This window comes from Cheilinus undulatus, linkage group 2 (genome assembly GCF_018320785.1).
Source record: "Cheilinus undulatus linkage group 2, ASM1832078v1, whole genome shotgun sequence".
In the NCBI taxonomy this organism is placed as follows: domain Eukaryota; kingdom Metazoa; phylum Chordata; class Actinopteri; order Labriformes; family Labridae; genus Cheilinus; species Cheilinus undulatus.
In genome coordinates this window covers 22,865,996-22,881,020 of record NC_054866.1, presented here as the reverse complement: position 1 = coordinate 22,881,020, position 15,025 = coordinate 22,865,996, and the positions used below count along the sequence as shown (strand labels likewise).

Below are 15,025 nucleotides of genomic sequence, written 5' to 3'. Positions count from 1 at the left end.
CTAGTTCTGATAAAACTGCCACTGTGACTACATCAGCACTAATCACCCCAACAGCAGTGTTGTACAACAACAACCCCCCACTACCCAACACTGTAACTCTCTTAAACCCATGCAAAAGCAGGAGGGCAGAAAATTGAAAACACTTTTTCTGTCATGAGCTTTCAGTGATGTTCTTTGCTTTTTATTTAGTAGAGAAACATGATCCAGGTCTGATAAAACTGCCTTAATAGTATAGTTACATTCGAGCTAACTGCTACATAAGTGGTAGCCATTGCTATCCACTCAGTACAATTAAACCCCTCCCGTAGCTACCTCCTCATTCTCCTAAAATAACACTGATTGGTCAGAACCATTTTTGGGTCTGGCACAAATGTTGAAGACTGGAGCTTTGCAAGATGGAGTTCCTGATGACGGGTGTGGACTCTGGCCAATCCATCTGCTTTGCAAGGCTACACATTTGGACCATCCCAGCTAGTAAAAAGAAATTTTAAGTAGCTCTGTCAAAAGTCAAGTCATACTGGTAGCATTGTTCATTCGAATTTAAAATTGCATGCACTCCTTCATTTTGACTCTTCTCCATATCATCATTGACTGTTCACCTCACCTGTCTAGCTCTATCCAACAGCACTGCCACATTCCCCCAGTGTTAGCCCATCATATTTCCTCCACCAGTTTGTTCATAACATCACTGCATGCAATCCCCCCATCACTTGTCTTTGCAGTTTTACAGCCTCACCAGCCATCGTCTGGTCTACCCCAGTGTGGTCAGTCCCATCTGTATCAGATGACATCAACGGGTCAACACCTCACAGATTCATCACCTTATCCTTCCTATCAGCTCAGATGACCTTTCAGCCATCATTCAGTCGAACATATTCCTATGTAGTTTCATCAGTCCCACATGGCACCATCCATGGCACCATCCTTCAACACTTCCACCACCTGTGTCTGGACTCCATGAGGGAGTAGGTCTAACAGTTTAAGGCAGACACCCTTCAATCACCCTGTCTCCTTGTAGAGTTCAAGTACCAAAGATTCTCTGACACTGACTCAGTATCACATCTTTGTGAAAGAAATATTTATCTTTGATTAATTTACTAGTTGCTCCTGACTGAAGTGCTAGTAGGGTTTGAACTCCTGAACCTGGTGACTGTTGAACTAATGCATGAGTGGTGCAACCTGTTGCTGATGTATTTTATGGCTGAATCTCTCCTGTTCAGGGGGGTAGCAATAGTCACACAATGAATACCACTGAACAGAAAAAAAAAGGAAATCACATGGGACAGTATTTACCTGCCAATGTAGGTTGTAGATTGCTTAATGATATCAGACAACCAACAAATGAGGAATGAGGAAGAAGCAGGCACAGCAAAATAATGAAAAGTTAGCTACAGTAGCTAGAGCAGCACAGTTTTTAGACCCACTAGTGACTTACCCATCTCCTTAGCATCACTTTGCTATTTTTAAAAAACTTTATATTTCATCTGGTCACATGAAGGAAGAAAGCTAATGACTGATACTGCAACCAGACAGCAGAGGGAGCTCTAACTATTCTAGCTTCACTCCCAGGCAGCTGTTTTTCTGTCTATCTTAATACATAATTTGTGGTTTAAACATAAGCCCAAAAAGAAAAGCTGATCTCTACAGTGCTGTGAAAAAGTATTTGCCCCGTCCTGACTTCATCTTCTTCTTCCTTTTTTTTTTTTTTTTTTTTTTTTTTTTTTTTTAAATTTGTCCGCTTAAATGTTTAAGATCATCAAACAAATTTTAGTATTGGACAAAGATAACTTGAGTAAATAAAAAATGCATTTTTAAAATTATGACTTCCTTTATAAAGGGAAAGAAGATATCCAAACCTACCTGGCCTTATGTGAAGAAGTAATTGCCCCCTAAACCTAATAACTGGTTGTGCCACCTTTGGAAGCAACAACTGCAACAAGTGATTGTGATAACTGGTAATAAGTCTTAATCATGAACACCAAAACTGAGTTTAGTGAGGCCTGCCTTTCTTCAGATGTTCTTCTGGGTTCTTTTGTTTACTCGGGTTATGTTGAAATTTGTTTAATGATCTGAAACACTGGAGCGTGACAAATATATTATTCAGTCTGAACGTGAACTGTTCAATAAGCAAGTAGGCTATAAGAAGGTTTAATGCTGTTTTATTCAAACATCATTTCTGACGGGTGTCTTATTTTATAGCTGTTTATCATTCATTGCAAGTAAGGCAGCACAAATTTATATTTCTTCTTTATGTCTCTACTATTGTCTCTGCATAAATAGCATGAGTTTCTCTCCTGCTTGTTGCTCTGCTGCACAGTTTCATTTCATTACATCATTATTGAAACAGAGCTGATTAAATCCTCACTATGCTGCAGAGTCCTTATTGTGCTATAAAATGATATCTATGATGCTGCTGTAATGATTTGTCATTGTTTCTGTCATTGTCTCATTTAAACTCTTTATTCTCGATGTTGATTGTCTGTGATTGTTTTAATGTTTCTCACTCTGAGCATTTGATGAATTAGGATCATTAGTTCACCCTAATGAAAATGTTAGAGAGAGTGAAACATTGACAGACCAAGAGAAGAGAGAAAATGTTCACAGAGGCAGATGAAAACCACACTTCAGCCAGTTTGGCTCTTAGATGATGTTTTATACATTCTTTTCCTGATCATGTGGCTAAGGGTCAGTGGTAGAGCGGCCGTCTCTATCTGAGGGTCGGTAATTCAGTCCTCAGCTTTGGCAGTTTAAGTTGCATCATGTCTTTGGATAGCACACTAAACCTCAAACTGCTGATTACTGTTCAAACCCAAAACTATGTATCCAGATCAAAACCACTTTCCATTAGACCTTTATGTCTCTTTCAAAGCCTGGAAAGTGATCACGTCAGAGAATCAAAACACTTGTTCACAAAAGTATTGTCTACCAAACTAGTTGAATGTAACTGAACTGTCATCCAATAAATACTAAGCACATCAGCATTATGAATCAAACTGAACCAAAATGTGTCCCTTTCAATGGTTGGCCTATAAGAATCAGTCACTAGTATGCTGCTTCTGCTTCAGGTCAGTCATTGTCCTCCACTTATAGAAGCCATGGTAAAATCACCCAGACTGTAAAGCATCAGTCTGAAATGTTTGTGTCCAGTCTGAAAATGATTGGACCAATCAGCATCATTTGAGGACAACAAAGCAGTAGCTAAAGGTATGGTTTAGTTGTACTGCAAGCTAGTAAGCATGGCTGCTGGTGTAGCGATTAGCTTGGCTGTGGCTATAGCAGAAATTTTCTCAGAACTGGATGATGTGTCTGTACTTATAAGAAAAGCAAAGACCCACACTGAAAACTTTTCTTAGCCCCAGAGATGTTTTTTTCGACAGGCATCGGCATGAATTATTCACCAACTGGCTCCACTGATAGTGAACAATGAAAATAGCTGCTTGTTGAGCTTACATTATGTAGTCTACTCATTGGGCCCAATGCCCAATACGCCATATGTTTTGTTGCTCTGACTGGCCCTGTACTGAATGTGACAAACAGAACATATTTGTCAGATAGCCATCAGAAAGTCTTTCAAAAATTTTCAAAGGTTGCCCAGATGGATATGATATACAGCCCTGTGCTTATGTTTCAGGCATAGGCATGTAGGGTGTTAAGGATTCATTATGGTGCCTGACGTGCTGCAACCCTTGGGGGGGCTTATCATTAGGACAGCCAAGGTCAAGCTTCACAGCGCCTCTTTTGTCTAGGTCTTTCCTCCCTTGGTTATATGCCTGGAGACTGCTGGCGGCTCTAGGCATCCACAGCACAACTGGGGGCTTATGGAAACCCAACCACCTGTCCAGATGGTCCCCTAGGCCATGCTTACTCACTACCACCACCCCTTACTGTGCCCTACAGGTGTGGACTTTGTTATTTTTTCAATGGATTTATATTTTCCCGTGCCTCTGCCCTACTGTGGTTGTGTCAATACTCCTTCCCACCTATGGCCATCAAGCAGCTTACTCCACAAATCTATGCCTTACTTCAGGATCAGTTTTTGGCCCAAACATGCCTAATAGTTCTACATTGTACCGTATGCCATACAGCTTACAATGTGATGAGCAATGTGAAACAGTCTATCTGATGTGTCGGGTTAGAAATGACTATTAGTCAAAGGTAAATGTAACTGTTCAGGTTTTGGTGAGAAACTTAAATAAATACAGTTTTTTGGATGTGATTTTTGTCTTAGAAATGCAAAACAGACATCATTTCTGTGAAAATTAGAACTGGTATATTTATGGCCAATTAAATTCCTTTTCCGTCATAACAGAAAAGTATCAATAACAGTATTGATAAGGACTTTCATTGTTAAAGAGTATCAATATCAGTAAGTCACAACTCACAACTGTACAACTTCACTGATTTAATAACATGAAAAAGACCAGATATTCCTTTGTCATTAACACAGTTTTCTGATGGACATACTGTTAAACTGTTGCTGGCTAGTTAACTTAATTCAGTAGGTAACACAGTTTCCTATCAAGCTCAGTTGACAAGTCCTAGTTAATCTTGTGTAACAATAATTGCTGTTTTGAGTCTACAGTTGCCTTCACATGATTGCCACAAATTGCAGAGAACCATGACAGTCTGGATGATTTCTCTGTGAAAGTGAAAATTTTCAGTGTCTCATTGTACACTCCTCACAAAGCAGCTGAATATTCGTCACTTGTGCAGACAGCAATGTAATATTCACATCATGGAAACACAGGCCTTATATTAGTAAATAAGAGCTGACTTATTTATCTTCATCAACTCTGATAGAATTGACACAAAATCTTAAAACTGCCAAACCAAAGCAATCATATGTCATAGCAAGACCAGGTAAGAAAAACACATTTGCTAGATAAATCCTAAAATCTAATTTACTATAATACTTCAAACACAATCCCACCAAGATTAAAAGCATGGTTCCTTTAAGGAGCTGTTGCTGCAAATTTTGACCACAAAAGGCAGTTCTCAGTCAGATACCTCTGTGTAAACTTAGCAGAAAGAGTAAGGATATTTGTGTTTAGTAGATTATTTCTGTGTTGTAACAATGCCTCTTGGCAATAAATCTTATACCGTTGGAAAGCCTGTTTATTTCCCTTTTTAATGGTGCCACATTTGTAAGGAACATGCATTAGTGATATGAGCACCAGAGCTGAGTATGTGGGTTGTGCCCATGAAAAATTTGACAAATCTTCTCTGCCAATGCCAAACAGCTTATTTTGATTTTGCTACTGACCCTTGGTATGAGCCCAAGTACAATCTTCAAACTGCAGGCCAAATTCCTTTAAAGGGGGGATGTCAGAGACAGGCCGCAAAGTGGGCGTCCCAAGTAGACCACACCTCAAGTAGACAGTTTCCTCACTCTGTAAGCACTTAAGAACTGTAGGCTGTCTCCTACAGATTTGCAGTCAAGGTTTGCAGGACGATATGGCCAAAGGCTCTCTGCCTATACAATCCAGAACAGACCACATGCAGCTATCTCTGGTCTCATGGGGTTCAGAAAAAAACTGAGTGATGGTCTGGGGCGGCATCTCCTCACTGGAAAAACAGGGCTTGTCATCATTGGAGGCAATCTCAATGCAGAGAGATATCAAGATGAGATCCTGCAACCAGTGTAAATCCCATATCTATACAGTCTGAGACTGAACTCTATCCTCCAAGATGACAACACTCACCCCTCAGCAGAATGGGGTTTATTAAAGATTACTTCCAGAATTTGGGAGTGGAGAGGATGGAATGGCCTGCCAGCAGTCCTGAACTCAACCCCATTGAACACTTGGGAGATCAGCTTGGGTGTATTGTTCATGCGACCAACATGACCAAACTGACTTGCAACACATGCTGGTTGACGAATAGGATGCCATCCCACAGCAGTGTGTGACCAGGCTGGTGACCAGCATAAGGATGTGCCAGGCTGTTGGGGCTGTGTATGGTTCTTCCACTTGCTACTGAGACTCCTGTTTGACTCCAAGAGTCAATGGCAGAATAAGCTGTTTGTCATTAAAGGTTTGGTGAACTTTTCATGGGTGCTCATCCCACAAATGCATGTTCTTTACAAATGTGGCACCATTCAAAAGGGAAACAAACATGATTTCCAGCGGTATAAGATTTACTTTTTGTGCTAGGTTTATTTAGTTTGAAAATAGTTTGTAGAAGCTGAGCATCATCATCTGTCCAAGAATAACAGAATAAGTATATGTGTAAACTGTGTAGCAAGTTAGCAAAGATGAGCTGTTTTACAGGGAAAGAAGAATAAATCATGTGTTATTTAATGTGTTTACTGATATCCTAAATAAGTACATTAAGTTACATATTCTTTATGCTGTAAATTTAAAATTTCTTTGTCTTTCCAACTTTGTCATGCACAAGTTTAGTTTGGACATAATTTAAGGCCTGGAGGTAAGACAGAATGTAAACAGGCTGGAATGAGACGTTAAGAGAGAGAAGAGACGGTTGAGTATGAGAAAGATGGAGATATTGATCCGAACATTTAGACAAAGGAAGAAGAAGAGAGACAAACAGATTGACAGAGATGTTAAGAGAATGAATAGATCGACAGATGGGCATTAGAAAGAGAGATATATCGGGACATAAAGGAGAGATAGACTGATGCAAACATGTGTGTAGCGTCAGAATCGGGAGCAGAAGGTATCACCAGCTAGATTCACACTGACTGTTGCTGCTCACCATCAACACAAGGAGGGTTGGAGGTGCATTATGGGAGCTGCAGTCCTTCCTGCTCTGTTGTTGTCTGCATCCTACAGCACATGTGTCAGTGTGCATGTTTTATTAAAAACTAATGGAATTAAATCAGAAGTCTGATAATTAGACTAATTAAATCTCTCTGAGCAGCAGACTCATCGTCAGTAAAAGCGTAGAAACGGAGCTTAGAGCGCTGGGCGCCACATAATCTGCTTAATCCTGTGAAGAGGGTGAAAGTGAACTTTGACAGATCAAAGGGGTTTAAGTGAGCGTGTTGGGCCGTCCTCACTGTAAATGAATGTCACACTGAATAACACAGAAAGAACACTAAACCTCTTACAGGATAACGCACACATAGGAGCTATGTCTGTTAGCATCACTGCTGCTCCTCACAAACGACACACACACCTGACAGCTGCACAAGCTGTCGCTATGGTGACGGGGATGAGCGGAGCAGAACAGATCATGCAGCGAGGCCACAGTACCTGAGCTGCATCCCATAATATGCACACCGACACACACACAACATGCATCGAGCCTGCACACACTCACACAACTGCAGCAAGGGTTTACCTGTGATGTCAAACCACACGGGGGTGGAGCTCTGTTGTAGAGAGACAACGCCCACAATTTCAGCCACCTTGTCATTCTCCATGACAGTGAAATTATAAAACTGTTCATCAAAGAGCAATGGGACAGACGAGGGGGGAGGACGGCGGATCCACTCGATGTGAAGACGAGCTGTGGATGATTTCTGAGGACGACCGTTATCCGTCGCTTTAATCTGCGAAGAGAGAGAGAGTTATGACTGAGACAGATCAGCAAATCTTATCCCAGAGTCATATTTTAGACTTCAAACAAAATTACTCAACCAAAAAAAAACCTTTTTGAGTATTGTAAATCCTCAGTAACTCCATAGAGGGAGTTTTATTTCAGAAGACTGGGGTTTGAAACACCAAATGTCACACATCTGTCCACTCTCTGACTTACTGAATAAACTTTCTGCTTTGACTCTGAACTGCAGAATGGAAAAAGCAGCTCAATTATCTCATATTGGAGTAGCCTGATGACCTTAATGCAAACAGAGCCAACAGAAAGCTTTTAAAAGTGCAAAAACAAACTATTAGCATGTAGAAGTATCAGCTTGTCCTCCTATTGTGTTTTAATGTAGAAGGTTTTGAGTGCCTGTGTCCATTAATGTTGCTTTTTACACTGGCATAACCTTAGTTTCAGTTGTTACCAGGTTACAAAAATTACATTCCCCTTCCCTGAGTAGTGACTGTACAATCTGTTTTAAATTAGATCAACATTAAAGGGCACAGGCCCTTAGGGCATGAAAAATCTTCAGTACTGTGTTTGTTCTGAACTCATTTGACTAACAATGTTTAGAATTATTTAACATTTTAGCACAACATTGCAAAAACAGAGCTGTAGGTCCTGTTTTGACTGTGCTGGTACTAATGTAAGAAAAATGCCTTTATAATGTGCATCTTTTGCAATCTCCAGAAATATGATAGTTCTATTGATTTCTGCTAACACACACAAAGGTAAGATAAGTTTTCTTTGGCAGAAATAAAAACTGTGAAAACAGTTCATTGGTTAGCTGTTCCCAATGAATTGATTGTTTTAAATTCCACATTTAAAGTAGAAATGTGCATGCTTTAGAAGCATCTGATATAAGAGACATATTACCATGCCCTTCACTTTTCTCTTTTGAGATTGCAGGAAAAAACTTAAAAAAGAGCTAATTAATGAAATAAATATAAAATGCTTTTTGTAGGGAATACAGCACTATGGTAAGACCAGCTCTTCTGGTAGACATCCAGATCTCTTTCTAAGAAAACAAAGTTATTAGGCATGCACATTACTGTTTTTCTTTTTCTTTCTTTTTTTTTTTTTTGCTAAAATATATGATGTTTCTAAATTCCTTTTAACCAAAATTTGCATATCAATATAGTTCAGACTTAGGACTTCAGTCCTAAAAACACACATTAAAGTTTAAGGATAAACAAGGAAACAATTAAAGTCCTTAAAAACAGAAAATTTTAAGGAATGAGGATGAACAATGAAAAGATTCAACTCAAACTTATTCATACATTTACATCATAATCGTCTATATTGGTTTATCAAATTCTGGCTTGATTCAAACTTTCCAAGAAAAGGTATTTTTAAACATACTTATTACATCCTGAGTGCATTTTCAACAACAGTAAATCCCTCCATGTGCCGTTTCCTTCTCAGATGCAGCAGGAGGACATGCAGCTCATTAGCTGTGCTGTTAGCATTAGCATGCTAGCTGTTAGCGTCAGTTGTTTACATTACTGTGTCTGACACAGTACGAAATGCCTACGCTGTCTGAGCCTAGAGTTTCTTAACCTGTCTTGTTTTCCCAAAAGATGTTTCTAAACCTTGATTGGAGTCCACCTGTGGCTTTTACATGGACATTTTTGTAAACTCCAAGTAGGCTGTCATGCGTTATGAGTAGAGGCTTCTGTCCAGCCTCTCTGCCATAAGCCCAGATCAGTGGAGGGCTGCAGTGATGGTTGTCCTTCTGGAACTTTGTCCCATCTCCTTTGTCCCATCTCCCATCTCAGGTAGCTCAGTCAGACTGACCATCACGTTCTTGGCCACCTCTCTTACTAAAGCCCTTCATCTCTGTTTGCTTAGTTTGGCTGAATGACCAGCTCTTGGAAAAATCTTGTTCGTGCCAAACTTCTACCATTTGAGGATTATGAGGGCCACTGAGCTCTTAGGAATCTCTGGTACAACAGAATTTTTTTTAGCCGGCTGGATCCCGCCAGAACAAGATCCGGCACCTTTCAGATCATGACTGGCACTTATTTGATTGGATCCAGCACCTCCAGGGGCGGCGGGTGCATAATACATTTCTGCCGGCGAGTGTGTAAACATAACATTGGTGTTAGCTGTCTAGTGTGTAGAGGAGTACAGACTGTGTGTGACTGTATGTTGCAGCCTATGGTTAGACAGGCTAAACAAAAAAAGCGTCATGTCAGCCTATCACATCCTGACTTGTGTGCAAAAGCATCATATCGGTAAACAACCGACCAATCCCAGACAATCAAGCGCTGTTTTCAAAGTTAACATTAGCAGCGAGAGTTATTTTCAGCTAACAAAATGGACAAATTTTTGAAGGTAAAAGATAAAAACAGCTGTGACCAGAAGTCATCAGCAGCAGTCGTTGGAACAACAGCTGATGCACCTGCAGACACTGAGTTACCGTCACCGGTACAGGCAGCTGAGAGCTGAGATGAAGAGTTAGCACCCGCTAGCAGGCTGCTATCACTGGGTACCTGAATCACAGCGGGACAAACAGGACAGCCAATAGAGAAAAAGGCAGCTGTTCATCTGTGTCAATGTGTCACATATTGCTATATCAAGGTAAGATCAAGTTTAATTATAAATTTGGCCACTGTGCCTTAACATGACCTCTTTATTTTCGCTGACTATCATTATTTTTGGATGCATTTATAGCTTTATTACAAGATAAAACAAGCCGTCAGCAGATTATTCAGTGATGCCTGAAGTGTGTGAATTCTGACATGTGAGCTGTGCAGGGCTGTAGTTCCAGCCTTTCTGCTGTCTGTTTTGGCATAGATATAACGTGGGCATGTGTGCTGTTAACTGTGGAAGCAGTCCACAAATCTTTGAATGAAAAGGCACTAAGATGAGAGACAGAGGGTCATCCATAATCAGCTGATAGAAAAGTTTAGTTTTAGCAGACAAGCTCTGATTGGATAACAAAGTAATAACTACTAAACACTAAATGAAGTGACAGGTATGATTTGATAAATAATTATTTCAACAGAATAAGCTGTGTGTTGTGAAAGTTTAGTAATGTTTATGCTGAGAGAGGCTAAATGAGCTGGTGTTTTTTTGAGCTGGTATTTTGCGCTGTCCTTGGTGCTGAAACACAGCAGGTTTGACTGACAGCTGCCGCTCAGAGAGAGAGTGATGCTCTCCGTCGATGGGCGATTGTATGTGCTTTTCTGCAGCTGATTCTTTTTTAAATTATTTAGGTTAATAGGTTGTTTTCAGTCACATGATCTTCTTGGCCCGTTGTTACACAAGGCACTGATTTTTTTCATTTTTTGATGTATTCTATGACTTTTTTGTTTCCCCCTTACCACCAGAACAACACCCGGTCTGCGTTCCAGGACCTGAACATTAACAAATTAAGCACTGACCTCATGGCTTGGTTTTTGCTCTGATATGCATTGTCAACTTGATATTTCTGTTTATATATTAAGTCAAATTTGCAAAATTTTCTTAAATTCAGTACTACTTTGTCATGATGGGATCCTGAATGTTGGTTAATAAGATTAAAATGATTATTTTTATGTTAGCATCAGCTAAATCATATCTTTTAAGTGGCAGGGCTCTGAATACTTTCTGAATGTACTGTATATTAAATAATAACTTACTGTTAGATTGTTGTGAAAATAATTAAGGTTATCTTACTGTCAGGATGTCGTAGCTACCAGCCGTGAAGGCCTTGCGTGATGACACAACGGCGGTCTTTGGGTCAATGAAAAACTTCCCATCCTCATTCCCATCTGTGATACTGTAGGAGAGGTCGCTGTTGGGCCCATCATCACGGTCGTAGGCAAACACTCTATAGATGGGCTCGCTCTTCTTCCTCCTCTCTCTTTCAGGGAGTTTGACCTGATAAACCTTCTCTGGAAACGTGGGCTTGTTATCGTTTTCATCCAGAACCTGAACCATGACCCAGACTGTACTCTGCCGGGGGCTGGGGCCGCCATCTGACACCAGCACCTGAATGGTCAAATACAAAGATTCATCACGTTTATACAGAGAGTAAAACACAAAGATGTCATTACATACATACACGTCTCGTGAATTCTCAGACTTTTAAAGACCACTTTATTGTGATCGAAATATGTCAAGATGAATTCATGATGAACTGTTGTTCAGAGCCTTACAGATGCTTAATTCAAAACATATTGTGAACACTGAGAGAACAAATAAGTCATAAAAGTGTCTGATGAGTAAACTGTGTTCTGCTGCTGTTCTCTGTCTAAATAACACCATAAAAAGCAGCTGAATCCATCTCATTGCTTCAGCAGCTGGTAATTAAGTTTGTGTGTGTTTGTGAGACGATGAATCAGGTGTTCAGAGAGGGGTGGAGCCAGCCACTAAGAGCCTCTCTAAGGACACAAATTTATTTTCATTTAGCTGAAGTGTGCAATCAGTCGACATCTCGTCAGATTCAGTAGCAGCTCATTTCCTCTGAGCTCTATTTAAGAAAACCATCTGTCATGTTTAAAAAAGCAGAGACGACGGAGTTTAAATAATGTGGGGGCTCAGCCAACTGTGGAGGAATTCAAAATATGAGAGAGGAGAATCAAGAATGAGAAAGAGCTCACATCAGGAGGTATTACACATTAAGTTTATGCTCAGGTCTTTAAACTGATTTGTGTAAAGTACATTTTTAATTCTCTCACCAAAATTTAATGGTTTGTATAGACTGTGGTGCTTTCTTGTATTTTTGGCTGTACACTGAGGTCAGCCCTACATATGGCTCTGTCCGTATACTGGCTGACTGACTGACTGACTGAGTAACTGAGTGAGTGACCCTACTTCCAAAGCCCTACCATAACAGAGTTGCATTTGCTTGGATTGAATGCTGTCACTAATGGCTGCCTCCACTGTGTTAACTAGAGCCATACATACAGAGTTGCACTATGGGCAGGGTTTGGGGGGGACTGAAAGCCCTCTAATGTCTGCCTCCACTGCTCTAAATATCTCAGCCATAGTTTTAGCATGGCCTCTGTTTAACCAGAACTGGGCCACATTTCTGTATGATAAAGAATAAAACAACCACAAAAGCTTTTCATGTTGGGAAAGATGTTTTCACTCCTCTACTGACCTACTTTGGCATGACTATGTGATAGTTGAGAGGGAAAAGGTAACTTCTTGCGTATGCTAGCTGCTCAAGTAGCGATTAGCTCTGAATTAGTCACAGCAGCACTTAGTCAAAACTGGACATTTCTTTATTAAAACAAGCGAAGACAGCAACACTAAGAGCTTTCTGTAACAGAAAGGGTGTTTTTGCTCTTCTGCCAACCCCGTACAGTGTGAGTGTGTGATAGTTAAAGGAGAAAGGGTTATTTGTGGTGCTTGCATACAACGGCTGCTAGCCGAACGTTAGCAACACAGAAAGCTTTCTGCAACAGAAAACCAGATTGTCACTCATCTGTCGCCCCGCTTTCACATGTGATAGTTATGGGGAAAGGGTTAGTTGTTGTAAACAGCTAATGAGTTGTGTCCCAGCTAATGGCTCTAGCAGGCCTGTCATTAGCTGCAACTGAGCCGCAGCGGAGCTTTTGTCTGAACCAGACAACGTGTCTTATCCAAACAAGCGCAGAGAACAATACTGAAAGCTTTCTGTGACCTAAAAAATATTCCTGCTCTACTCCCGGTCTGCTCTGGCATGGCTTTCCGATCATGGCGGTGGGCTTGTCCCATATTGTCCGCCTTTAGCTGTTAGCTTGGACATCTCTGTAAGACCGCTGCAGTTTACTCTGAACTGGACCACTGTTCTTCTGAAAACCAGAGCACAGAGCCACACCAACAGCTTGTCTTGTGCAGAGAATACATTTTGTGATTTGAAACTCGTGCACAATTTTTGGTTTTTAATTTTTCCATCATGAGCTCCTGTCCTCCTGTCACTCTTTCACCTATCATCCCTTTCTCTTTGACTGTTTGTGCGTCTTTTACACAGCAGCGTCGGCTGCTCTCCTCTCTTCCTCGTCTGCTTTCATGCTGCAGACAATTGCGACGCTCACGCACACACCTACACTGAAACACACGCTAACGTGTTGGTAGTGTAGACTTCAGGCTTCTATCTGTTGAGGGCAAAAGTTTCAGAATACTGGAGGATAAACAGCAGAACTTTCTCCTCTTAAAGCTCCTCTCTGACCACGGAGGACCAGCGCGTCAGCGCTGTGTGTGTGTACTCAAGCTGTGTGTCTGTGTCGCCTGTGTAAGCCAGGGGTGTGCGCTATGTTAAAAGAATGTTTGATTATATTCCCTTAATTCTATATGTTTATGGGGAACAAATCAATGTTAAAATGTCTTCATTTGCGTTGTTAAGAGAATGCTATACTTAAACGTTTAGCATGTCTTCATTTGCAGGGAATATAATAAATGTGCTCTTTATGGATAATTCACAGATAGAAAAAAAGGATAGGAACACTAAAGTAGACATTCAGCTTAATTTTACATATAAAAAGACCCTTACACACCTGTCTGAAGAGAAATGTTTATGAAACCTGCTGCAGTTTTTATTTTATTTTAGAATAAACTGTTCATTAACAGAGGGTGTTTTATTTTTAGTATAAACTTACTACCATTAAAGGCTTACATCTAACAAAAACATTTAATCTCCAGTGACACTGTCTGCATCAGTGAATTCTGACACGTCTCTGGGGAGATTCATATGTACACAGAGAAGAGCTTTATTAAGAGGAGAGACAGAGAGACAGAGAGGACAGCAAGTAGCTATACATTTAAGAAGCCACAATAAATTTGGCTCAAAAAATAACAACAATGACAAAATCACTCTGCCAGTCAGGCATTTCAACATGCATCCCAGATAGTTGCAGTCAGCCATATACTAGGTTTCTACTTAGTATTGCTTAAGGTATATTTAATATGCCTTTAAATATATTTATTTTTAGCCTTGAACCAAGGAAGACTAGCTGGGCTCCAGGGTACAGCTAAAGGGGATCAAAATTAAATAAACAACTGAACAAATCTAGATGAATTCTTTTCAGGGACAACTTGTTTATTTCAGCAAGACAATACCAAACCAAATTCTACACAAGTAACAACAGCATGGTTTCACAAGACAAGAGTACAGTTATTTGACTGGCCTGCAGCCTAGACCTGTCTCCATTTACAAAAATATGGAGTAGAATGTGACAATGGAAACCCAGCACTGTTGAGCAACTGCAGATGTACATCAAGAAAAAATGGACAGAATTCCACTTTCAATACCTAAACAGTTAGTGTCTTCAGTCCCCAGACCCTTACAGAGTGTTGTTAGAAAGGTGATGTAACACAGCTGAAAATACTCTTTCCGATTTTTTTTTCAATGAGTTGCAACAGTGTTGTAGTACTCGAGTCCAGGACTCAGTCTCGAGTCCAACTCGAGTCCTGATTTGGCAAATCTGTGACTCGACTTGGACTCGAGTGCTGAGGACTCGGACTTTGACTCTGACTCGAGCTTCAACTGCATCAGGACTTGAGGATG

General features: G+C 40.4%; 1 protein-coding gene across 2 annotated transcripts in view; it reads right to left on the bottom strand.

The window, feature by feature from the left end:
- Positions 1-15,025, bottom strand: part of fat3a (FAT atypical cadherin 3a) — a 173,228-nt gene that overhangs the window by 87,172 nt on the left and 71,031 nt on the right. For both annotated transcript variants that reach the window (XM_041812243.1, XM_041812250.1), the window contains exons 4-5: positions 11,209-11,523; positions 7,303-7,513 (exon numbers count right to left, since the gene is read on the bottom strand). In XM_041812243.1, coding sequence (XP_041668177.1) covers positions 7,303-7,513; positions 11,209-11,523 — 526 coding nt within the window. The remainder of the gene's footprint in view (positions 1-7,302; positions 7,514-11,208; positions 11,524-15,025) is intronic.